We start from the raw sequence: 26,656 nt of genomic DNA on the forward strand, positions 1-26,656 counted from the left end.
AGTCAGTGTATGATGTCGTAGTGATTTTATTTTTTGTGATCAGAAAATGTCATTGCAATGACGCGAGCATACTAACGGTGGATAGAAGATGATCCTAGCAATATGCGATAATCACAAAAAAAAAAGACCCAATTGAGAACTCAAAGGTCTATGCTTAGAGTTCAATCTTCTATTTCACACCCAATAAAACAGGTTTCTCCACTTCTTATAAACATAGATTATTATAGTGGATTATAATTGGATGGTGATGCTTCTTGTTTTTGTTGCCGTACGTTGCCACTGCTGTTTTCTCTTCATCCCTCAGGCTTGGCACTCCTTGTTTCTTTTTCAACATGACAACTGTGGGGGGATAGACCCCTATACCCTTACGGCTAGACTTGGGCCAGGAGACTTGGCCTATTACGAGACGAGTTCAAGGCTTGATCCGACAGCCTGGAGTTTCGCGCAAGGAAGCAAGATGTGGAGATCAAGCAGGATTCTAGTCGGTTAGAATAGGAATTGATATCAAACTATCTATGACAATTGTAATCGACTAGGATTAGTTTCCAGATCTGTAACCCTGCCCTTCAGACTATATAAGGAGAGGCAAGGGACCCCCCTAGGACATCATATTCCCTCAACACAAATCAATACAACCAGACGCAGGACGTAGGTATTACGCCAACTCGGCGGCCGAACCTGGATAAAAAGCTTGTCCGTGTCTTGTGTCACCATCGAGTTCGTAGTTTGCGCACCGTCTACCGATAAACTACTACCGTGGGTATACCCCAAGGTAGACTGCCGACCAGCTTTCGTCGACAGTGGCGCGCCAGGTAGGGGGTGTGCGTGCAACTTTTCCGGCGAACAAGATGGTCACGATCCCAGCTTCCGCGACCGTGCCTGAAGGCCTCACGTTCACCGTTGGCCAGATCACGTGGACGACGTGCAGCGGCGGCCTCACGACCACGGTTTCGAAAGAGACCCAGATCCAATCTGAGATCACGCCGTCTCCGACCACACACGTGGCGGCACCGAGCGCCCGACCACCGTTCCCGCTCTACAAGGGAAAGAAGATCGATAGCTCGGACCTTCTCCAAGCGCTTGATCGCGCTGACTCCAAGCTACTCGAAGTTTCCCAACTAGTAGACGGAGTTCTGCGTCGGCCCGACCAAGCTGCTCCAGCGGATTTTTTCAAATCCCGCCGGCCAACTCGTGTAGCCACACACGAACGGCTGGGAACGTCTCTGACGATAACCTCAACACCCTCAGGACGATCCGTCGAGCTCAAGAAGGAAGATTATCCTTGCGGCCTGAACAACTCGGCCTCTGTTTACTCACAGCACACCCAATCCGTTTTCAGCAAGGCGGGTTGGTCGCCGACAAGGAACGATCGTCACTACGTCAACATGGTGACAGTCCGAGAACTACGGGACGGCCAGGTTTCCAGCACCAACTCAAGCACCGGTTCCGTCCCCACCGAGGTTATAAACACCGAAGACGAGGACTACGACCTGGATTTTCCTTCACACCCTCCGGGTTTCAACCGATTCCCGATATTTCCCCCCCGGCGAGGGGATATTGTATTCAATGTCAGCGCCGACGAACCGGTCGTTGATGGAGAAACAGATGACCAGAGGCAACTCCGCGAACAGCGCAACGCCGATCGCGCCCGACGACGCGCAGACGAGCAACAACAAATGCCACCAAATAATCTCAACGATGCCTTTGACATGGTCGGGGACCAGCCAGTCTACAAAACGCCAAGCGCCAACGTGGCTGTCGCCATGGCTAACCTAGATCGGCTTCCTGATACCCCCGAGTGCCAGGGAGTCCGGACCAGCATCCGAGCACACCTGATCGCTGCAATGGGACAGACAGCCACTCTGCTCAAGAGAGTCCAGGACGTCTCTTATACGGAAGCTGCCTCCGACCAGACTAATCGTAGCCGGGCCTCACCGTCTCCCAGCAGGCGTCACCGCAGCCGCTCCCCCGACAACCGTCGAGGGGACTCACGGCGCGACGATGGTGGTCGGGACGCCGACGGTCGCCGCAAGCAGAACCGCGTACGCGGCCAAGAAGTAAACCAGCACAGGGATCTCTGCCACAACATCCCTCCCAAAGACGCCCGGGACCGCATCAATAGGCGCGCCGCAGAGAGAGCAGTCCACGAAAACCTGCGCCGCATCGAGTACGATGCAACGCACGGTCCTCCGGGCCTAAGACAGTTCTCCTCACACCTCCGCCAGGTCGTGTGGCCCCGCAATTTCAAGCTCGAAAAACTTAAAAAATACGACGGCAAGGAAAATCCAGAGAACTGGATCACCCTCTATGAAATCGCCGTCCGATCAGCGGCAGGGGATGAGCACGTCATGGCTAACTACTTCCCCGTAGTCCTCGACCAGGCTGGTCATCAGTGGCTTCTCGGCTTGCCCGAGGACTCCTTCGACTCTTGGGAAGAGCTACGCCAGGCTTTCATCGACAACTTCATCGCCACGTGCGAGCAGCCTGGAAACAAGTATGACCTTGAAAGGATAAGGGACAGGAAGAACGAACCTCTGCGCGATTACATCCGACGATTCTCGGATATGCGCCTCAAAATCCCGAAGATTTCCCACGACGAGGCCATCTCAGCCTTCATCAAGGGCCTGCGTTTCCACGAAGCGCTGAGGAACAAGTTGTTGCGTAAACGTCCAACAACGGTAGCAGAGCTCCTCGCTACGGCCAAAAATTACGCCGATGCCGATGACGCAGAAAAACTAATCCGAGACGATGCGAGAGGTCCCGACCAGCCTCCCCGGCGAGATGACGGTCGTGGTCGCTACGACAGCAGAAACCACCGCCGCTCCGACAACCGCGATCACCGAGAGGGTTGGGATCGGCGGCGCGACAACCGCGACGATTTCAGAGGAAAGCGCTCTCGCGACTACGACCACGAAGTAAACACGGTCAAGCGTCCCAACGGACGACGGGACTACCAAGAAGACTACAACAAAACGTTGAAGGGACCATGCCAACTGCACCCAAAGTCTAATCATACCATGGAAGAGTGCCGCGTCCTCAAAAGCATCTATACACGGCGGGCCGCCCAAGACGACTCCGCAAAGAAAAACAACAAGCGAGACGGGCACGACCACGAAGATGAGGACGAGGACCAAGATAGGGACCTCCGACACCAGTACGTCAGCCCCACCGACGTAGTCCACTCCATTTTCGGGGGCAAGGTCTCCATTGAATCTAAGCGAGAAAGAAAGCTGTTAAAGAGAGCTTGCCTCAACATAGACAGCACGGACGGGTTGATCGCAGACCCAAAATTCCCCCCGTGGTCCCACAGGGAGATCTCGTTCAGCAGGAAGGACCAGTGGGCCGCTATCCCAGAGCCGGGTCGTTTCCCCCTGATTCTGGACCCTTGCATCAACAGCATCAGATTCGAGCGCGTGCTCGTGGACGGGGGAAGCTCCATTGACATCCTCTTTCGCAACAGCCTGCCCGCCCTCAAGATATCTCCTGCACAACTAAAACCTTACGACGCCCAATTCTGGGGGGTTTTGCCGGGTCAAAGTTCAGTGCCTCTCGGACAGATAACATTGCCTGTCCAATTCGGCACACCCGACCACTTCTGGACGGAGTTCATCAACTTCGTGGTCGCCGATTTCGACGGGACCTATCACGCTATACTGGGCCGACCATCGCTGACAAAGTTCATGGCAGTCTCGCACTATTCATACCTGGTCCTTAAGATGCCTACGGAGAAGGGCGTCCTAACCGTCAGAGGCAATGTTTACACTGCGTATACCTGCGAAGAGGAGAGCTTCAAGGTCACCGAAGCAATCGACCTCTCAATCCGCATGGCAGAAACAGCAACTCAAGCCGCGCAGCTGCTTCCCGACCAGCTCCGATTACCTGAGCAGGAGACAGCCAGAAAGAACTCAAAATCCAAGGAGCACAAAGAAGTACAACTGGTCGATGGCAGCCCCGAGAAGACGGCCCTCATCGGGGCCAACCTGGATCCAAAATAGGAAGACGCGCTCGTCAGGTTTCTAAGGGACAACGTAAGCGTTTTCGCATGGAAACCCGCAGACATGCCCGGCGTCCCACGAAACCTGATCGAGCACTCCTTAAATGTCTCGAAGACCGCAAGACCAATCAAGCAAAAGCTGCGACGGTTCGCTCGTGACAAAAAGGAGGCTATTAGGACAGAAATCACACGGCTTCTAGCAGCCGGATTCATAAAAGAAGTGTATCACCCCGATTGGCTCGCCAATCCGGTTCTTGTACGCAAAAATAATAATGAATGGAGAATGTGCGTTGATTACACTGATCTCAATAAACACTGTCCTAAAGATCCTTTTGGTCTCCCTCGCATTGACGAGGTGGTCGACTCAACGGCCGGATGCGAACTCCTCTCCTTTCTAGACTGCTACTCTGGTTATCACCAGATTTCGCTAAAGGAAGAAGATCAGATCAAAACGTCTTTTATTACACCTTTCGGCGCATACTGCTACACGACCATGTCTTTCGGACTCAAAAACGCCGGAGCCACTTATCAAAGGGCCATCCAGCAATGCCTCCACGACGAGATTCGTGATGACCTCGTCGAGGCCTATGTGGACGACGTGGTCGTAAAAACAAGGGACGCGAGCACCCTAATCGACAACTTAGACCGAACTTTCAAGGCACTCAATAGGTACAAGTGGAAGCTCAACCCCAAGAAATGCGTTTTCGGCGTTCCTTCCGGTCTACTGCTCGGCAACGTTGTCAGTCGCGACGGCATACGACCAAACCCTTCAAAAGTAAAGGCGGTACTCGACATGCGACCACCGAAGAACGTAAAGGATATCCAAAAGCTAACCGGATGTATGGCCGCCCTCAGTCGCTTCATCTCAAGGCTAGGAGAAAAAGGCCTCCCTTTCTTCAAACTATTAAAAGCGTCGGAAAAATTTTCTTGGACAGAAGAAGCCGACACCGCATTCAACCAGCTTAAGACCTTCCTCACTTCACCACCTGTCCTTACAGCGCCTCAGCCCAATGAAGACCTACTCCTTTACATTGCCGCAACCGACAGGGTTGTTTCCACGGCAATAGTGGTCGAGCGAGGTGAACCAGGTCACGCCTACAAGGTCCAGAGACCAGTTTACTTCATAAGTGAAGTCTTAAATGAGTCCAAGGCCAGGTATCCACAAATACAGAAGCTCATATACGCCATTCTAATAACGTCAAGAAAGCTGAAGCACTACTTCGACGGCCATCGAGTCCTGGTGACAACCAGTTTCCCTCTCGGGGACATCCTGCGCAATAAAGACGCCAATGGCAGAATCGTGAAATGGGCAATGGAATTATGTCCATTTTCCCTGGAGTTCCAGAGTCGCACCACTGTCAAGTCTCAGGCCCTGGTCGATTTCATTGCTGAATGGACGGATCTCAACGAGCCTTCCGTCCCCGATGTCTCAGACCACTGGTCAATGTTCTTTGACGGGTCCTTGAACATCAACGGTGCCGGCGCTGGGATACTGTTCGTATCACCCAACAATGACAAACTGCGTTACGTCCTTCGGATCCTTTTTCCGGCGTCAAACAACGTCGCCGAATACGAAGCATGCTTGCATGGCATAAGACTAGCCGTTGAGCTGGGAGTCAAGCGCCTCTATGTTTATGGCGACTCCGCTTTGGTCATCAACCAGCTCAACAAGGAGTGGGACGCAACCCACGAGAAGATGGACCTCTACTGCAAAGAAATTCGCAAATGGGAAACCGACTTCTACGGCATAGAGTACGTCCACGTGGTCCGGGATAAGAACCAAGCAGCAGATGCATTGTCGAAGTTAGGCTCATCTCGGGCCCAGATCCCGCGAGGTATTTTCGTCTAGGACATCCACGAGCCGAGCGTAGGCTCCTCCCTGGTCGACAAGCAGCCCACCGAGGCAATGCTCATAGACGACGCCACTCCGACAACCGGTGGGCGTGACTGGTGTACCCCGTTCATCAAATACATATCGGACGGGACAGACCTTCAAGACAAAACAGAGAACGAGCGCCTCATTCGACGATCAAAGAACTACATCCTGGTCGACGGCAAACTCATGCGGAAAAACGCAAGCTCCGAAGTACTGCTCAAGTGCATACCACAAGATGATGGTATCAAGCTCTTAGAGGACATACATGCTGGATCCTGCGGCAATCATGCCGCATCCACAACGCTGGTCGGAAAGGCTTTCCGAGCAGGTTTTTATTGGCCAACCGCGGTCGGCGACGCAGAAAAACTGGTTCGACATTGCGAAGGATGTCAGTTTTTCGCTAAGAGGACCCACGTACCTGCCCACGAAATTCAAACCATCCCGTCATCTTGGCCCTTTGCTTGCTGGGGGCTCGACATGATCGGGCCATTTAAACCAGCCCCGGGCAATTTCAAGTTTGTTTTCGTGTTAATCGACAAGTTCTCCAAGTGGATTGAATACATGCCTCTGGTCAAGGCAACCTCCGAGAAGGCTGTGGAGTTCCTCAATCAAATCATACACAGATTCGGCATCCCGAACAGCATAATCACCGACCTGGGCACTCAGTTTACTGGCACCACTTTTTGGGACTTCTGCGATGACAGAGGCATAGTCATAAAATACGTGTCAGTGGCACATCCACGTGCCAACGGTCAAGTTGAACGTGCCAACGGAATGATCGTTGACGCCCTAAAGAAAAGGTTGTACACCGAAAACGACAGAGCACCCGGTCGATGGATGAAAGAATTGCCGGCAGTGGTCTGGGGCCTCCGAACTCAGACCAGTCGAAACACAGGGGTGTCTCCCTACTTCATGGTGTACGGTTCAGAGGCGGTCCTGCCGTCTGACATACACTTCGGATCTCCTAGAATCGAACACTTCGACCAGGCGACCGCCAACAACGCCAGAGAACTCGAAATCAATTGCATGGAGGAAAGGCGTTTAGATTCTTGTCTCCGAACAGCAAAATATCTCGCGGCAGTCAGGCGATACTACAACAGGAACGTCAAGGACCGTTCCTTCGTGGTCGGCGATCTGGTACTTCGATGGAAAACAAGCCAGGAGGGAATGCACAAGCTATCCACTCCCTGAGAAGGACCCTTCGTGGTGACCGAGGTCACACGACCTACGTCCTACACATTGGCATACCCAGACGGAACACGAGTGCCTAACTCTTGGCACATAGACAAACTGCGACGTTTCTATCCATAAAGTTTTAATAACTTTCCTTTGTAAGTATCTTATAATTGTTGATAATGAAATTCTCTATTTTTTGCCTATACCTTGTCGCACACAGCACTCGGCAAAACTCCTGCAATGGATGCTCTTAACGACTACCAAGACGAATACGGTGACACATCACTCAGATAATCTTACAGCGCTCAAAACAACAGTCATGACAAAAAGCAAACTTTATTACAAACTTTACATACAAAGTTTACAATAAATACCCTGACGGGCAGACACTAGTCTATTCCTACAGACTACTCTATTGGCCTAGCTGCTCGGGCTGATCACCCGCCTGGCCCTGCTGCCCGGACGAAGGGGTCGGGGCCACCGACGCCTGGCTGGTCGAGACCGCAGGCTTCGACCGCCCATCTCCCGCAACGGACGCGCCCGACAACTCCCTGGCCGACCTATCTGAACTCGGCTGGTCTGGGGGAGTGGCCGTTCCGCACAGATTGATGTCGCCGATCACTGTCGACGACAAGTCCAGCAGACTACCCCGAAGCTCGTCCGCTTCCTGTGGGCCGACCTCCTTCGGGTACCCCTTCTCCAGCCTGCTCAAGTCGACCAGGGGGTAGTGGGCGCGCACCATGCTGAGGACGTGCGCGCCGGCAAACTCCCCGGCGTCCTTCACGAACTGCTGGAGCCAGTCCCACGCCCGTTGCGCCTTCTCGACCGGGGTCAACTGTGGCGCGCGGGGCTGGCTCTCCGGGAGCTCGGGACTGATCAGGTCTAGGACCGGGGACACTCCTTTCCAGATCCTGCAACAGTTGACCTTCCAGGAGTCCCGGTCCTTGATCAGATCATCCAGGTGCTTCTTGGCGTTCACCTTGAGCACTGCAAACGAAGTAAAGCGTTATTTTCGGCATACCAAACAAACAAAGGGGCGACAAGCAGCAGCTAACAAGGCGGCACCCATTACCAGATAATTCCCGGTCCTTTCGACCCAATTCCTCTCCTGCTCGCCGCCCGGACTCCAGCGCGCCGGCGAGCTGTTGGCTGAGCTGCTCCTTCTCTTGTCGGAGGCGCGCCACCTCCTCCTCCAAGTCTGCGTGAATCATAAACTGGTCAGTAAAGCAAACTACACAAGTACGCAAAGCTGCTCGGAGCGTGTGACTAACCTTCTCGCTGCCGGTACTGGTCGGCCAAGCGACGAGTGAGGTCGAGACGACGCTCCTCTTGGGCGCTCATCTCGGCCACCTTCTACCCGACTTCCGACCGCAGCCGGTCTACCTCCGCGGCCAGGGCCTTGTTCTCGGCCAGGACGCCTTCTATCTGGTCAAAGCACCGTTTCCGGTACTTTGCCGTTTTCATTGCGCCCTACAAAGCGAACATATAACGACCATGCAAGACAAGGCATAGAATGTACAGCAGTACAAAAAGTCGCTTACCTTGACTTCGTCGACGAGGCGCTTGGCCGCGCGCTCCACCCTGGCGGCCTCCTCGGTCTCGGCGAGCTCATCATGCCCGATAAAGTGATCCCCGCGTTGGCGCCACACATACACGTGTTGGCGGCCATCGCGGGGACGACCCTCAATCTCCTCCACCTCGTCCTCGGAGGCCGCCTGAGCTTCCTCCTCCCGTGCTGCGTTGCTTTCGGCAGCGGTCCCAGGCATTACTGGTCCCTGGACCAGACCTGGGGAGCCTGCAGTCGAAGCGGCCCCTGCTCGGGGCGGGGTAGAGACTTCACCCTCCCCGGCGGGAGGAGGGGTCGGGGCCCTTCCCTCCCTTTCCGTGGTGCTGGCCGGGGGAGGCGTCCCCGTAGCCTCCTCAACCCTGGTCGGGCTGCCCAACGTAGCCGGTGCCGCGGCCGGGGACTCCTCGGCGCTCTCAGGCACGGCTGCAGCCGTAGGCTGCTCTGCGGTCTGCGGGGCCGCGTCTTCAGCAGCGCAAACTGGCTCACTCGTCCCCTGGCCAGCGGCATGGCCAGGGTTGACATTCGACCCCGCGCTAAAGGAACAAAACTACAATAAAAAAAAACATCGGTGAAATACGTAAGTCGAGCACTTACAGGTTTGAGCGGCGGTGGGTCGCGGTAAACCTCCTTCTCGTCCGACCAGTCGGCACCTGTGCTCCCGACTCCCCCGCGCCAGGCGCAGGTGGATCGACAGCCACACGGTCGGCAGTGGTCGCCCCGCCGTCCGGACGGCTAGGAGGCCTCCGGACCAACGACGGAACGGCCTCCTCCTCCTCCTCCTCGTCGTCGATCCGGACGAACCGACGCCGCTTCGGCGCTCGGCTGCTCTCCGCCGGCAGTGTCGGCATCGGCGACGGATCCACAGGCATTGGCCTTTTCCCCGACACCCTTTCCTCGGCGGTTGGGATGGGGCGGGCTTGTTCCTCCTCACTGCTGGTGTAATGAGCACACCGAGCAGCGTCCTCCTCTGGCGGGTCTTCTCCCGCAGGATTCTCCACCCCCGGTGTCAGTGATACATACACTGTGCACCGGTCGACATCGCCGATCTGCAAAAAGCAACAAAGATGAGCCAGCCACATATGATATACTAATACTAAAACAAAATAATCTGCAACATACCTTTGGTGCTGGTCGGCCTAACTTGAAGGCTTGCACCCGATCACTGCCACGGATGAAGCCTCCGTCCGCGAAGTTGAACAGCTCGTTCAACAGCCGTTGTACCTCCGCCTTCTCCAAGATCTCCGGTCGCATCCTGGTCGGGTCCACGCTTCCGGCATACTCGTACGCCGAGTGCACCCTCTTCTGGCAGGGCATCACCCGACGACAAATAAAGTTGCCGACCACGCCAAGCCCATCCAGACGCGACCAGTCGATCAGCTTCATCAGATCCGCCACTTGACCGTTGAACTCCGGGCGGTCGGTCCAGCTCACCCTCTTCTCGGGAATGTACCCCACGTCGCAGAACGTGGAGCTGCCCGGTTCCTCCCTGACGTAGAACCACTTCCTATACCATTCGGTCAAGGAAGTGTTCCATGGACAGTGCAGGTAGTGATTCTTCATTCCATCACGAAGGTTGAGGTATACTCCACCTGCAACCTTGGAGCCTCCAACTGCCCCCTTCTTCCTCAAGCAGAAAAGGTAACGAAAAAGATCGAAGTGCGGCTCTATGCCAACATAGGCCTCGCACAGATGAATAAACGTAGAGATAAGGAGAATTGAGTTCGGGTGCAGATTGCAAATCCCGATCTCATAATACAAAAGAAGACCTTGGAGAAAAGGATGAACCGGAACCCCAAATCCCCTCTTAACGAAATCTTCGAACACGACGATCTCACCGGCACGAGGGTCGGGGAAGCTTTCTCCTTCCGGCGCTCTCCAGCCGCCAAGCTCCGAGCTGTGCAGGAGTCCCATGTCGACGAGGTCACCGAGGGATTTGGTGGTGCTGCGGGACTTCTTCCACTCCTTGGCCATCAGTTCGGCCCTCTTCTTGGAGTCGCTCTTCGCCATTGGAGGTGAGAAGTGGATTTGGGTTACGAAGATGCAGGTGATTGCAAGAGGCGAGAATGGAAGGCTTGAGGGCAATGGCAGGGTAAGGAGTACAGGCGGAACTGTCAGGCTCTTATAACCCGCAACTCCACCCCTCCCATTTCCTGTATTCTCGGGAAGTGGGCGGGCCATGCGGCGGATGCGGCGTTTCAGTTTACAATGATTATAGACAATTAATGCGGCGGAGTTTTCGTACCAATTGATGGTTTCCTTTTTCTCAAACCACGCAAAGGGCGGCTGCACAGTTGCAAGGCGCAATTTTTCATGCGTCCATCTGACAACCCATTAGGAGGTCCCGTCACGTCAACTTTAACTGAAAAGATCGTTTCAATAAAAAGAAGACAAATATGCCAGAGAGTCAACAATCTGGGGACTGCACCGACCACCGAGCAATTGATGCTCGGGGACTGGTCGCCCAGTTCATCGGCTCAGAACTTCAAAGACTGCACCGACCACCGAGCAATTGATGCTCGGGGACTGGTCGCCCAGTTCATCAGCTCGGAACTTCAAAGACTACACTGACCACCGAGCACTCGATGCTCGGGGACTGGTCGTACAGTATAGCAACGCAGAATACTAAGCAGCGCACTTGGCGCCTGGGTACTGGTCGTCATACTATTATTTACGTTCCCAACCGCGCTTGGGGACTTGTCCAATGGAACCTACACCATGCTCGGGGACTGTACCGACCACCGAGCACTATACGCTCGGGGACTGGTCAACCAGCCCACCAATTTGAGAATTCGGGGACTGTACCGACCACCGAGTGTTATATGCTCGGGGACTGGTCGCTTAGTCTATTCAATTGCAGACGGAATGGTAAATTTAACTTTTTAGACCTTGCTACAAGGCTCATACTTCGCCTTCCAGCAAGCTCGGGGACTACATCGGTACGATGCATCTGGCGATGCATCTCAGTTTCAGAATCTCTTTATGAACTTTTCTTTTGACCCTGGCACCACGTGTCTACGTCACCTGCTACCAGGCTCGGGGACTAAGTGGGCACACTTCACCTTGCGGTGAATATGCTTGCTTTTTGAAAGACTATACTTTTCAGAAAAGTAAAGTGGGCACACTTCACCAAGAAAGAAATCTTTTTTAATTTAGAGCACCATGCATTCTTCAAACAACCTGCTTCTTCGATATCAATGTTGATCAACTGTTTTTTGAGTTGGTCAAAATACTGTTGCAACTGTTCGGACGACTTTCCTGCTTATTGAAGACGTCAAGCCTCACTGATCGAAGAAGCTCAAGACGGCGTGTTACATCACAATACATGGTGCTCGGGGACTAGCTGTGGGGGGATAGACCCCTATACCCTTACGACTAGACTTGGGCCAGGAGGCTTGGCCTATTACGAGACGAGTTCAAGGCTTGATCCGACAGCCTGGAGTTTCGCGCAAGGAAGCAAGATGTGGAGATCAAGCAGGATTCTAGTCGGTTAGAATAGGAATTGATATCAAACTATCTATGACAATTGTAACCGACTAGGATTAGTTTCCAGATCTGTAACCCTGCCCTTGAGACTATATAAGGAGAGGTAAGGGACCCCCCTAGGACATCATATTCCCTCAACACAAATCAATACAACCAGACGCATGACGTAGGTATTACGCCAACTCGGCGGCCGAACCTGGATAAAAAGCTTGTCCGTGTCTTGCGTCACCATCGAGTTCGTAGTTTGCGCACCGTCTACCGATAAACTACTACCGTGGGTATACCCCAATGTAGACTGCCGACCAGCTTTCGTCGACAACAACATCTCTATTGATGTATTACCATGCTACTTCCGTATGCTCTTTATCGACCACAACAGTCAACTAGCATCTTTTACCACTCATTTGCCAACGGTGCCCTGAACATTGTTTGGGCATATGTGGCGGAGATATAATCTATCGTACTACCACCAAAGACATTCGGCCACATGAACACAAGATGGCTAAGCAACATCATTTATACAGTATATAGTGATGCGAAGTTTGCCACGCTGAACGTTAGGCACCGTGGCTGCCACAAAAAGTCTAGCAAAATCAAAGCCACACTTTATGGGTTGTGGCAAAGTTTGTCAAAAATATGAGTGTATAACGTATGAGATAGGATGCTAACAAAGTGTGACAGAGCTATAATTGTGCTACTGCCCAAAAAACTATGACATGCCTAACCTATAGCGTGGCAAGGTGTGGTAACCAACCAAACTGCTTCTAAGAACATCCCTCAAATCAAACGTCACTACCTTTCTTAAAGATGAATCATTGATGTCGTGTTGACCCTCAAAATCAATTGATGCAAATAAAAGATGCTTATTAATTTAAAACATGTGGAATAGTGAATATCAAGATTCAAGAGATTAATACATCTCAACAGCTAATATCATTTCAAATCTCACCGGAAAGAGACACTCGTAAAAATTTACTCCACAGATGCCAAAATAAATGCTATTCTCGTTTTTTAAGAAGTCAAACACTTTGAGCTTTAACTAAATATATATACAATAAAATATTAATATTTATAGTATATAATTAGTATCATTAGATAGATCGTTGAATCTATTTTTTAAATAAATTTATTTAGATATATAAATATTACTAATATTTATTATAAATCTAGTCAAATTTAAAAAGCATAATTAACATAGAGATATTTATTTTAAAACGGAGGAAGTACGTCAACACCACACCACCGTGACCGGCTACCCGCTTGCTTATTCAGGGCTTGTTTAGTTCTAAAATATTTTACAAAATCGATACTGTAGCTTTTTCGTTTGTATTTAACAAATATTGTCCAATCATGGACTAACTAGGCTCAAAAGATTCGTCTCGTTAATTCCGACCAAACTGTGCAATTAGTTTTTATTTTTGTCTATATTTAATACTTTATGCATGTGTCTAAAGATTCGATGTGACGGAGAATCTGAAAAATTTTGTAAATTTTTTTGAAACTAAACAAGGCCTGAGTAAGAGCAATAGATATGCCCAACTATTTCTAACAATAAAACACGCCGCCTACTCCAGTAAACAACCACAGATTAGCGCACCCATCTCACCACATGTGTCCAGTGTCAACACACCTAATAATGCCCAGATGGAAACATTCGTCTCCACCGCTGTTCTTCCCATCCGTCTCATCTGCTGCTCCGGCTGCCTCCAGCAACAGCACCCACACACCAATAAAAAAAAAGGGAAAAGGAAAAAAGGAAAGCGAACCAGACCCAACGGTCACCTCCTCACCTCGCCCGGCGTTGTAGCCAGATCGCCTCCAGCCTCCCTCGACCCTCATCGTCATCGTCATCCACCGCCGCCCGCGAGGTCCCCCTCCAACCTCCACTGGCCGACGGAGAAGGTCTCCGCGCGATCGCCGCCATTAACTCCCTTCCCCCCACCCCGTCTCGAAAGCGGCACCGGATCCGGCCCCTCCTCACCCTCCCTTTCTCCCCACCTCACGGAACCCCGTACCCGGGCCCGTTTAATAGTTTCGTCCCCACATGCGTGGCGCGAGTGCCGCCGCCTCCCGACGCAGACGCAGCAGCAGCAGCCGCGGCCGGGATGTCGATGCGTAGCCGTAGCGGGGTGGAGGTGGTCGCCAGCAGGGGGTGCGCGCGGCTGGTGATCCCCGGGATGCATCACAACCCCTCTTCCGCCGCATCCGTCTCCTCCTCCTCCTCCTCCTCCGCGGCCTCGCGCGGGGCCGCCGGCTGCGGCGGTGCGGGTGCGGCGGCGGCAGCAGCGCGCGCCGATGGGCCCTTCGCAGGCCTCGTCATCTGCGTCACTGGGCTGTCCAAAGGTGCGCGAGTTAATTGCTTGTGATTTTGCCGGTGAAGAAGGATGGAAAAGGTTGCCTGATTGATGGGTTTTTGGTGCTCTCGGCTGGTTGGTTGCAGAGGCGAGGGTTCAGGTGAAGGAGGCGACGGAGCGGCTCGGGGGCGAGTACAGCGGGAGCTTGCACCCCAAGTGCACGCACCTCGTCGTTCAGATATCCTTTGCACGACATGACCGTCGCGTGCTGTGAAAACTCTTCTCTGTCCACTATAGTACTAGTATTTGCTTCCCCGATTCAGGATGGATGCTGTGGCTCCTTAACCTGCAGCACAGCTTTGCCGGGCGCAAGTTCGAGCATGCACTGAAGCATGGTCCGAGGAACGGGCTATTCCTCGTTACGCTGGGTTGGTTTGTTGACTGCGTGCGGAGGAACAGTAAGCTCAAGCTCCATGAATCAACTTGTATGACCTTCAATTTTGGCTGAAGTTACTCACGGTCTAACGTGTCATTGTATCCTGTGATGTTTTGACTGTAGTGAGGTTGGATGAATCCTTGTTTGCCATCAAAAGCATTGGGGAGAATGGTGTGCCGCTCGGGGATTTCAACCGCCTTGTTGGAGTCCCTGTTAACGAGAAGTCTTGCCTTCCACCACTGATATTTCAGGACAAGGCATGCTCAGATATGACCCGGAAGCATTCGCTCCAGACTCCTGGAAAAGAAGGTGGTCATGATGGGTTGGTTTTTATGAATGACACAGTCTACATTGACCCTGCGATATCTGATGAGATGAGGAAAAAGGTATGGTCCAACTAATTTCTTCCCACCTTTCCTGAAGGTTGCTAAATTAGTCGAAGCTACTAAACTGTAACTTTTGGGCAGGAAAAGAGTAATTTCTATTGTTTCTTTTGATGGACTGTTGCATTTGCAACACCATTTGGACTGATGAATCTGTTAATACATCATGCAAACAAAATTGCTAATCAGCTCAAGAGATGCAATGACTTCTCTGAATTTCTTTAGCTTACAACGAACCCCCTTCACTGCAGATTTCTGATGCTGCTACGAGAGAAGGTGCAAAGTTGCTGGAGCACTGGTTTATTGGCTGCCCTGCCACGTATATTGTCTGTGAGGATGCTTCTGTTAAGAGATATGTAGGCCACTCAGATAACATTGTAACTGTAAGCAATAGTGCATTACTATCCTTGCATTTCTTTCTTAGGTAGGTGCTAAGTTACCAGGGGTTGCTTTGTCTTAACGTTTCCTCCTTCCAATCTATCAGCCACTTTGGATCTTGAAAACAGTGAAGGAGAAAAACTTGCAGCGCCTTGTCCATTTGTCTTCCGACCTAGCTAGGCATGTTGCCATGGTTCTGGAAAATGTCCAGACATCTGAAGAGGTTAGTTACTATGTTGTACAATTGTACTCTTGAGCCAATTATGCAAAAACAAAAGTGCCGTTTTGTGCTCTGATCAGCTAGAAAAAATCATGACCAACACTTATTTTATTATGACATTTGCCCTCCTTATCCTCTTTGTATTGGATCGGGAAATACTGAATTGATTTCTGGCATATTACATAATCAACCCTACCTTACCTATCTTCATAATGGATAGTATGGAGTAGAATGGAGTAGAGAGTAGAGTATGTTTGATAACGGGCAGCTACCCTGCTGCAACATGTTTAGTGAGAAGGGACAAGATACTTCAGTATTGTGGTCCACGTAGAAGGGCAGTAATGGACCTGACATTGTTTTCTTATTTTGCATGATGAACAACATTAAATTTTCTTCCAATGAATTCTGTGATGTATTGATCCTATGTTTTTACAATCCTTTGCATTTGAAATTCTATGTTTTGTTTGTTGTTTGTGGTAAGTTTCTATTGCTTGATTATAACTGAAGTTGACACTAGATCTTCTGTTCGTTTAGAATAGGAAACTTGGAAGTGTTCCTTCTATAAGCACAAGCTCCTGTGGTCGTCCATCAACCCAAGAGGAGATTGATGAAGTCCATCAAGAGAGACAAAAGTTTGTTGAAGTGGCAAAGAAAGAAGTTCGAGACCGCCGTGCTCGTCGAATGCAGGTAAAAGATACTTTTACAAGTTGCAGATTTCGTTGCCACGCCCCCACAAAACTGATAAGTAAACAAGAAACAATTTATCAGTCATTAATATGCATATAATATGGGTTTAGTCATTTATATCATCGTGGTTATAATGAGGCAATGACTTTTGTTTCATGCCTAATCAATCCTTGTTTCTCTCTTTTTTGTGTGTGTGTGGATTAATCTGCGTACGGGTTTCTTCTTTTTGTGCATTGCTAAGGGTCTGTCTCTAGAGGAGCCGGACCGTTTTTGAGTAAAAAGCAGAGGAGTCGGAGCCGTTTCGGCGAAGCCACAATTTATGGCTTCACCAAAACAGCTCCGGCTCCTCTAGAGGAGCCCCTTATGAGGAGCCCTGCCAAACAGACCCTAAATCTGCAGTGGGGTCTTCTCACCAGCTGCCCAGGCAGTTTAGTGTTCAGTATGACTGTTAAAGTTAAGTTGATTTATCACCCAGAAAAGATCATAGGATACACTATACAGTGAACGGTGAACATTCCCTGGTTCTTAATTTATTTAGCTAAATACAGCACATTTATTTAGCTATTCTTGATTTCATTTCCTCAAATGAAAATGACCAACTTTTGGTTTTAAGCCAGTCATGTGAAGTACCCATTCACCCGATCACTCCGGCCACGCTTCTGGATTCAATCTGCTGGACAATCTCTGAGCCAGCTTCATCTGCGTCAATTTATATGGATTCTTCATGGTCCGATGATGCCAATGAGCAGCAAAGCACCACTTACTTCGATGCAAATGGGGATGTGAGGGATCCAGATCAAACAACTGATAATCTTTCCCGTCCACTGAAAGAAAGGTGATCCTTAGATGGAATTGAAATTGATCACGCCTCGTCCGATCTGCTATTCTAATTGCTTTCTTTTGTTCTTGCAGTGAGCGAAGTGACCTGATCTTCAAGAATCACTTCCTTACCATACTCTTCCCTATTGATCGTTTTGGAGAGGTTGGACCTTCCTCAAAGACGTTTTATAACAATGGTGGCTTTACGTGCATACAAGTACTGGATCACATCTACAACTTCTATCAGGTATATAATAACTACTCCACACTCATCACACACACACACACAAGGATAAATGCATATCATTTTGGACTCTTTTTATATTGTAAAATATTAACGACAGACAATTGTCTTTTTTTTTCATAGGAGAACATGTCAACCAACGAGATAGACATGGCCTTGCATACAGATTCCCGGCATGCCGATCGACTTCGATCTTTGTATTCAACTGTTGAATCAGTAGAGAAAGGACTTGTAGCTTTTAAAAGAATAGACTTTTTAGGAAGCAGAAGAAGTTTTGAGGCACTAAAGCGCATCAACAGGGAAAATAATAGCAATGTATATGAACTTGTGATTAGGGCATGAATGCACCACCCTCAGGTGCCTTTTTGTCAAAATTTATTCGTTACCTTATCTAGTGAGGATTGTTTTGCAGAACATGAAAATATATCATAGTTAGTCTTTCTGGTGCTATCTTGCAGCGTTTTTCTTTCATGTGTTTGTTGTTCAAAAGGAATAATGCTCCAGATCACAAGGCTGAAAAATTACACTGCATAGTGTACCAATAATTCTGAATGAGAATGTTTACTTATTAACTGTTGAAGGTTACATGGGAAGATTTACTCTTTTAGAAGAGACAGAGACAGCTTAGTAGACGTCTCTGCCCACGAGCAACAAACATCTTATTTTATGTACACATGCCCCTGCAATTTAGGTTTGACGACTGACGCCGACAAACACTGCTCGAGTCTATGCAGAGATCTCAAATGCGGTTGCAGGGCAACATTCCTGCAGGATTAACCAAAATTGATTCCCTGGGCTAGAGGTAGCTCGCTTCCATAGTTGATTGTACTGCAAATGGGTGGAATGGGTGTTAGTAAAGCCAAGGCCCAGGGGAAAAACCAGAGCCAACAAGCGAAGAATTTTTGAACTGAAAATTGTCCTTGAGACAGAAAACTGTAACGAATCATTACAAATACCAACCCACAGAAGGTTGCGGCAATCAGAACAAAGGGTACTTGCAACTCATGTAATTCTCTGCACGTATATTCACTATTTCACTACATACTAAAGATATGTTGCAGACTTCCAGTTGGCAAAGCGCACAATAAAAGGCTGGACCCAAACAACCAAACCGTAGACTAGGGCTGGGTCTCCAACCTGTCCTATAAGCAAGAACTTACATGGCTATAGCTGGTATAATAATGACATCTAAATAACCATCCTCACAATACCTACTCAACAATCTTAAGACTCAGTGTGACATGTGGCAATTGGCATGCCAATATGTTATAATATCAAATTATGCAACTATGGGTCGGTTTGGCACAGCTCACAACTGAAGCTGTTGTGAGCTGTTTTTTTTTTTATTTTACCAAACACTATTTTTCAAAACAGCTTCATGGGTGAAGCTATTTTTCTTTCTCTCTCACAAAGACATGAGTTGAGATGAAGCTGAAAAAAGTAGCTTCCTAGCTCTCCCCCTCATTTCTTTCATTCATCCATGCATGAAGCTGTTGGTGAAGCTGTTTTGCCAAACAATTACTTAGAAAGTTGCTCATGAAGCTCTTTTCTAAAAAAACAACTTCACTAGTGAATCTGAGCTTGTGCCAAACAGGGCCTATGTATTTCTTAGCGACCCTTGTTATGCACTGCTCTAATAATGATTATTATAATACCATTTCAAATCCAATCATAGCTAAAACGTGTGTACTCTTACCAAGTCGCCCTCCTCATGTACTGCTTCCAGGAATCACTCCCTGCTTCTCGTCCACCACCAGTTGCCTTTTCTCCACCAAATGCTCCACCGATTTCAGCACCGTTAGTAGGTATGTTCACATTCACTATACCACAATCACTACCATGGGGCCTGCATAATAAGAGAAGGAACAATGAGACTGTTTTATTGGCAATCAAAAAATATAACTGGAAGGACCACAAAAGATGGGAGTTTTCTTTTTAAGAATATTCAAATTTCAATATATATATATATATGATTTATTTTGCAGCAGAGGAGTATGGTTAAATGTTTATGCCATGTATGGGAACTCCGGCTGAGCTTACTGCTTTACTGGGTATTATCAGACTGAATATATGATGCTGGCATGCAAAAAAACATGAATTTTTGTACTAGAGAAGGGAACCGGTGCATTAGTGTGCTGTGTAAAGATACCAACCAAAAAGAAGAAAAATAGTGAACCAGACTTTCTCATGTTATACCTTGTAAACCAAGATAACTACCATTCAATTAAGCAAAAACTAGGATGCTACCGGTGTAGTACCACCGCATGGGCATCTAATGCTACAAGCCTCATTTGCTTTCCACAAATACAGAGATATCCTTTCTTCAAATGTCAATTAAATTCTCCATCATGTTGCGCACAAACTTACCCGAGCCACTTAAAAATAATTTCTGGCCTCTTTGTAAATATAGAACTGCTCAATCCTTGAGGAACAGAGTTATTGATTTCAATTGCTTCCTTCAAGCTCTGTAGGGAAATACAAACCTCGTGATTATTAGAGACAGTGGTTCTCAATTACAGAAATTAGAACAGGTAAAAAGAATACAAAAAAACAAAATATTGAACTATATGCTACCTGAAATTTCATAACATAAAGGACAGGACCAAAGAGTTCTTCTTTCACAACTGCTGCAGAAGGTGTAATTTCCACAATTGTTGGTTGCACGAAGTTTCCTTCTGATTCAATGGCAGATCCTCCAAAAAGGATTTTCCCTCCCTGAATAAAACAGGTCAAATTATATTTCATGGCTTACATAAAGTAATACTTCCTCCGGGCAAAAATACTTGTCACATTTGAGTTCAGTGCATATCTTTTGACCATTAATTTCTTTTAGTCTAGAATATACTCTTAAAATCCTCCAAATTTATGGTTGAAAATATTTCGAATACATATCGACACAGATAACTTACATGTTACTAAGCTAAATAATTTAAAAGTTAATGATATTTGTAGTTTTTACAGTTTGACCAAATCTTGTCCAAGACAACATTTTTTTGTGACCAGAGGGGTACATTTAACTTTCAACACCAGTAAGGCAGTATACTTATATTGAGTTGAGATTGTGATGGAGGTCGAAATAATTGTAGGAACCATAACACTATTTTTAACCTTCACCTGAGATTTAATGGTTTGAACGCCTTTCAAAAAGTTCTCTTTTGAAGCAGGAGTGTGCAGTGGTCCCAGTAAGGTGCCCTTCTCCAACGGATCCCCAATTCGGACTTGTTTGTATACCTCAACAAGTTGATCAAGGAAAGTTTGATATATGCTTTCATGAAGAATCTGTAATAAGATGGGAAATACAATTAAACAATTGAAAACGAACCACAATACGAAAAGGAGAAATTAAAAAACACCATACCAGCCTACGGCATGTAGTGCAGCGTTGTCCTGCTGTACCGACAGCAGCAAACAAGACAGAACGCACAGCTAGCTGGATATCTGCGTCATCCATAACAATGATGGCATTGTTTCCGCTAAGTTCAAGAAGGCATTTACCAAATCTTGCATTAACTTGTTGTTGAACCATCAGACCAGCCTGCATCGAGAAACCAGTGTTGCATATTTAGCACAGCACAATGTTAGCTCCCCCCTCCCCCGGGGGGGCAACACACACAAGGCTGTCTTATAGTACTGTTCGTACAAGAAAGTAGATCTAGGGGAAAAAAACTGTTCATACAAGAAAATAGATCTAGGGAAAAACATGTTGTTGTTACAGGATCTACAAAATATCAGAACAAAAAAGTTTTACCCTTGTACTTCCAGTGAATGAAACCAAAGGTATCCTAGTGTCAACGGCAATTGCTTGACCAATTTCAGTGCCACCACAAAAGGATGTGAAAATTGCGCCTGGCAAATTGTTCTTCTCCAATACGCTAGCCACTATTTTAGTCATTGCAATAGTGATCAGTGGAGTCGTTGGGGCACCTTTCCTGTAAGAATCAGAACATTAGACAGAGAAACAGCCTCCCTGTGGTGCTGACCAAGTTTGTTGCCACTAAAACAGAACTCGTGAGTATGCTGGATAGATTATATTCATATATGAGTATTTTTGGTGTAAGAAGATGGACATTGTTTTCACTTTTAAGACTTGAGAACCAAGATTATCTCCCCAGTCTACCTATGTCTGCAACATATATTTACTAAAAGCCTACAAGGATGTCACAAGTTGGGCAGCACACATTGTCAAAGTTCTTCCTGAGTGCAAATTGCTTGAACTCCAGATGATGAGATGAATAGGACAACCCATCACAATTCACAACCCACAACAGTTCGTAGAAGGTAACATGCCATATGACAGTCATAGAAAGTTAAATTTGCTCTGTTTGAAGGGCAAGACCAGTAAATTTCCATGAGCAGGGACAGACTAATAGATGAATAATCAGGGAGCCAACTCAATTTCGGAATTTAATGGCAACATTTTCTATACACACATATATCAGCAGTACAATTTTATCAGAAAAGTAAACCATTCTTACCAGACAACACAGTTTCCACAGACCAAAGCAATGCAAGCATTCCAACCTACATGACACGAGAGATTATTAAGGTATTCATGGCTATTAAGATAGCATGGTTATATGGTAAATGTTGACAGCAATTTCATAGCACTATAAATGAGCAGGGTGTAAGAACTCGTGAAAGTTGGATTAAAAGGCATCCTATGGGTGCAGCTAAATACCAGGTTACACCACTAATTGTCAGCTGCTAGACTTTTCAGCTAAAAACTCCCTGCACCCACCACCCAGAGTTGTAAACTTTTTTTTTTTGGCTAACATTCCCTAAATGAAGAGTCTTAAAATGCAAAGTAAAGAGAGAGCTGATGCACTATGTTGATTTTTATAGCATAGAAATGCAATGCGCCAAATATATGAGCTGTCAGAGACTTACCAAGCACAGCGCAAGGAAAATTAAATGCCGTTATAACACCCACAACTCCAAGGGGATTCCACACCTACTCAGATAAGCATAGACATTAGCATGCTACATGCTGATATCTAAGAGTAGGATATACCACATGAGAAACTATTTGTTAAAAAATACCTCCATCATCATATGGTTTGGTCCTGCAAAAAAAAAAAAGACAAAGCGCACTGTTACAGTCTTACAGATCACTGAATATCATCATCACGCTGCACATATGCTTTGTATCCAGGAGTTAAAGAAAAGATGATATGGAGCCACCCAAGACTAATGCAAAAGCCTCTAACTGACAACTGGGACTCTACCTTCTGCAACCAATCATCAGAAAGGTAACACTCCATTACTCCAAAACCTTGTTTTCTAAGGGATTTGTTACTTATTATGCTCCTTTACTGTGAAAATTGTAATTTCAGTTAGTAATATCAGCGCGACATTTCAGGGAATTGGGAAAACTGAGTTTCTTTCAAAACAGAAAACTAGAATGATGTGTTATTGACTTATTGTAGAGCACTACAGTAGTGATAAGGAAATAATTTAACATGAACGATGGTGTTGTAGATTAGTAGCATGTTCGCTACAATACACAAACATACAAAGCTAGACCGTCAGAATCTTATTCAAATATATTTTCCGGCAATTACAAGACCCATTCTGGCTCCTAAACAGTCATAGATAATCTGAATCAGTTGCAAGTTGCAACCAGCATGATCAAATATTCAAATCAACAGTTTCATTGCAGATGATGTAGTTTTCAACCGGCATGAAAAAAGATATAACTAAAGGAAGAAAGGTCTTACGTTCAGATGGTATAATGGATCCATTTAGTTGGCGACTTAGCCCCACAGCATAATCACACATGTCGATGATTTCCTACAAAAAATAGGACACACCAATGCATCATGCACATAGGAATCAAAACCAGATTTCACTTCAACTCATATGATCATTCAGCGAGGTTATCAAGTCATCTGATTAAACACGGTTAGGGGCTTATCGGCATGGTGATCAATTTATGCACTGCAACGTCACGATTTAGCTATGATTAATCAGGCTGATTTAGCAAGCTTATCAAATCATCCAACTAAAATACTATCATTCAGCTATCTTCACTACAGGTTAACATCTTAGACATATGATCTGGTGATATAGTACCAACTGACCTATTCAATAGTGCTGCACATATGAGAATGACATGTTTTTAGGAAAAGTTGCAGTTCTACCAGGTAAGGAAACAGTAACGAAACCACATAGACGATAATGTAGCATATATCAATTAACATCACAAAACAGAAACGCAAAGATGCGCTGTGAAGTGTGAAGTCAATGGTACTTTTCGTGAGCACAATAAATGATGTGCAGATTGTAGACAATGCACTAGAAGCAATCAAGCAAGTATAATCCTACCTGAACCTCACCGATCCCTTCAGGAAGAATTTTCCCCATCTCAAGTGACACAAGCCTGCCAAGGTGATGGAGCTTTGCTCTCAGTGCGTCACCGATTTGCCTAACAATCTCTCCTCGCTTCGGAGCAGGAAACTGGACACGTTGGCAGTGACATTATGATTTATGAGCACATTGATAGGAGTAAGATTTTGGAATCAAATCAATTGATGGATGGAATAAGTTTTTAGCAATGCTACCCAGTCCCATCAATGAACTTGCAGTGTTTTGTACCATGTAACATTAAAAAAGAAACATATAGATTCCAAAAGCCTGGTGTAGTTTCCAAAATTTTTCAAGATTCACTGTGACATTAAAGTTTATTTGGAAATCAGTCTAAATCTTACAACACATGCACGGAGCATTAAATATAGATAAATAAATAATTAATTGTACGGTTTGGTTGTTGTAACTTGCGAGACGAATCTTTTGAGCAGTTATTAGTCCTTACCAAATACAAACGAAAATGGTACAAGGCCGAACCCAAACATGCATGAAGTCTGAAATTGCAGTATAAATTCTAGTTCACAGATGCAGACCTACACTAGAGATCCGTGTTCCCGGATCAAATTGAGAACCCATATCACCTCAGCATATCACAAACTGGAACGCAAACTTCCCCAGAAACTCATCAGACACATAAAGGACCAACAATTGCAGATGTTTGAAGTAACGTCTCCAAATTCCAACCCAACGGGAGTGAAAAAAATCCATTTCCACGCAGTTAAAATCCACAGGCAGTAGCAACTACTAAACCACAATGCCAGCATTCCATCATCCGTGCGAGCTACTATCACTATGAGAACTGCAAGTCAGAGGAACTCACCGCCATCCATGTCTTGGCGGCATCGAAGCAGGCGCGCATGCCCTCCTCATAGTCCTGCACGGACGCCTCCACGACCTCCGCGATGACCTAGTACACAAACAGCCACGCACCCAACAAAAAAAAACATTCGATCAAAATCCACCAAAAAAAAACAACCAAACACGAAGCAGGTGAAGCGGCGAAACCGAGCAGATCGGACCGGGCGGGGACGCACGCACCTGGTTGTTGGTCGGGCTGGTGGAGGTGACGGCGGGGCCCGAGCCGCCCCACGCGCCGCATACGAACGCGCCCGGGTTGCGCTGCGCGAGGCCGAGCTCGGCGAGGAACTGGTGCTCCTCCTTCGCGAAGGCCCCCATGGCGCCGGCGGCGTTGGCAGGTTCCGTACGATGCGGGGGGGTGGGGGGGATAGGGAGGGAAGCGGAAGGCAGGGGAGCAGAGGCGTGGTGAAGTAGTGAGGTGTATTTGTAGGAGGAGGTGGAGTGGGGACTGTGAACTGCTCCGGGAGGGAAGGAGACGAAGGAGGCTGGGCGCGGAGGAATGGTGGTGCGGTGGGTGCTGCTGCTGTACTGTTGTTGTTTGTTCACGGGACGAGACGAGACGAAAGCGTGGGCGTGGGCATGGGCGTGGCGTGTTTGTAGGTTTAAAAAATACAACAAATATAATTTTATCATTATACGTATCATTGAACGCCAGCTTTGCGTGTGCACGTTCTGTGTCTTGGGCCTTGTTTAGTTCGAAAAAAAATTCAGATTTCACTAATGTAGTATTTTCGTTTTTATTTGATAAATATTGTCGAATCATGAACTAATTAGAATCAAAAGATTTGTCTCGCGATTTACAGACAAACTGTATAATTAGTTTTTGTTTTTGTCTATATTTAATACTTCATACATGTGCCAAAAAATTAAATGTGACGGAAAATCTTGAAAAGTCTTTGGATTTCGGAGTCAACTAAACAATGCCTTGGCATTCACGGACGGCTGACGGCCTGACGCTGCACGCATGAAAGAAGTAGCAGCCGGTACATTTTGCGCGCATTTGTTGTCCTCTGGAACCAAATCCCAAAACTTTTGAACCAGGATTTTGTATTTAGAACAAGCAGCTTTTATATCTCCTAAGGCTTGTTTGATTAAGCGAGTTAAACTTTAATTTCCATCAAATCGAATATTTAGATATATGCACGAAATATTAAATATAAACTATTTATAAGTAATTTATGAGATGAATTTTTAAACCTAATTAGTTTATAATTAAACACTAATTATAAAAAAACGAAAATACTACAATACATATTAAATTTTTAGTTTCCAAAATTTTAGGTTTTTGGACACTATAGCACTTTCGTTTTTATTTGACATACTACTCAATCATTGACTAACTAAGTTCAAAAAATTCATCTTGCGATTTACAGACAATCTATGCAATTAGTTTTTGTTTTCATCTATATTTAATCTTCTATGCATGTATCGTAAGATTCGATGTGACGAAAAATCTTAAAATTTTTTAGAAACTAAACAAAACCTTTAACAACTCTAATCAAACACCTAGCGTTCTATACATGTCGTGGTGCCAAACAAAAAAGGAGACGACAGACGTAGCAAGAACACTGATCTGAGAACGACAGTGTGACGAGTCAGCCGTAGTGATTCACGTCTCTTTTTCTTTTTCCTTTTTTTTTTTGAACTTGTACACGGACGTGGCGTGCGAGGCAGGAAGTATATGCCTGATCTCCGGCGCCCGCGTGTCCAATATTAGCATCGTCTAAAACAAAATTCGCGGACATTTATTATGGATAAAGACGGCCGTAGGACGCAATCACACAAGGAAGAGGAAGAGCTTCAGGTCCGTCCGAGTTGGATGCTACAGTCAGCTCAAAGCAAAAAGTAACAGTAGTACGTTCTGATAGCTCCAGC

General features: G+C 47.1%; 2 protein-coding genes and 1 pseudogene across 2 annotated transcripts; 1 reads left to right on the top strand and 2 right to left on the bottom strand.

Annotated features, from left to right (window-relative positions):
- Positions 13,642 to 14,020, bottom strand: LOC110432543 (annotated as a pseudogene).
- On the top strand, positions 13,852 to 18,005 carry LOC8062743. Its single transcript, XM_021453200.1, has 10 exons — positions 13,852 to 14,439; positions 14,537 to 14,628; positions 14,746 to 14,848; positions 14,950 to 15,212; positions 15,461 to 15,592; positions 15,694 to 15,810; positions 16,342 to 16,494; positions 17,112 to 17,329; positions 17,407 to 17,560; positions 17,681 to 18,005. The coding sequence occupies exons 1-10, from the start codon at positions 14,202 to 14,204 to the stop codon at positions 17,897 to 17,899; spliced, it is 1,689 nt and encodes a 562-aa protein (XP_021308875.1). The 5' UTR covers positions 13,852 to 14,201; the 3' UTR covers positions 17,900 to 18,005.
- LOC8080995 (aldehyde dehydrogenase family 7 member A1) lies at positions 18,072 to 25,296 on the bottom strand. The gene is made up of 14 exons (XM_002462406.2): positions 24,962 to 25,296; positions 24,744 to 24,830; positions 23,882 to 24,013; positions 23,275 to 23,347; positions 22,598 to 22,620; positions 22,445 to 22,508; positions 22,033 to 22,078; positions 21,306 to 21,486; positions 20,916 to 21,092; positions 20,672 to 20,836; positions 20,132 to 20,272; positions 19,925 to 20,022; positions 19,254 to 19,403; positions 18,072 to 18,385 (listed from the first exon to the last, which is right to left on the bottom strand). Exons 1-14 carry the CDS (start codon positions 25,097 to 25,099, stop codon positions 18,331 to 18,333), a joined length of 1,530 nt encoding a protein of 509 aa, XP_002462451.1. The 5' UTR covers positions 25,100 to 25,296; the 3' UTR covers positions 18,072 to 18,330.

Source organism: Sorghum bicolor, chromosome 2, assembly GCF_000003195.3.
Source record: "Sorghum bicolor cultivar BTx623 chromosome 2, Sorghum_bicolor_NCBIv3, whole genome shotgun sequence".
NCBI lineage: Eukaryota > Viridiplantae > Streptophyta > Magnoliopsida > Poales > Poaceae > Sorghum > Sorghum bicolor.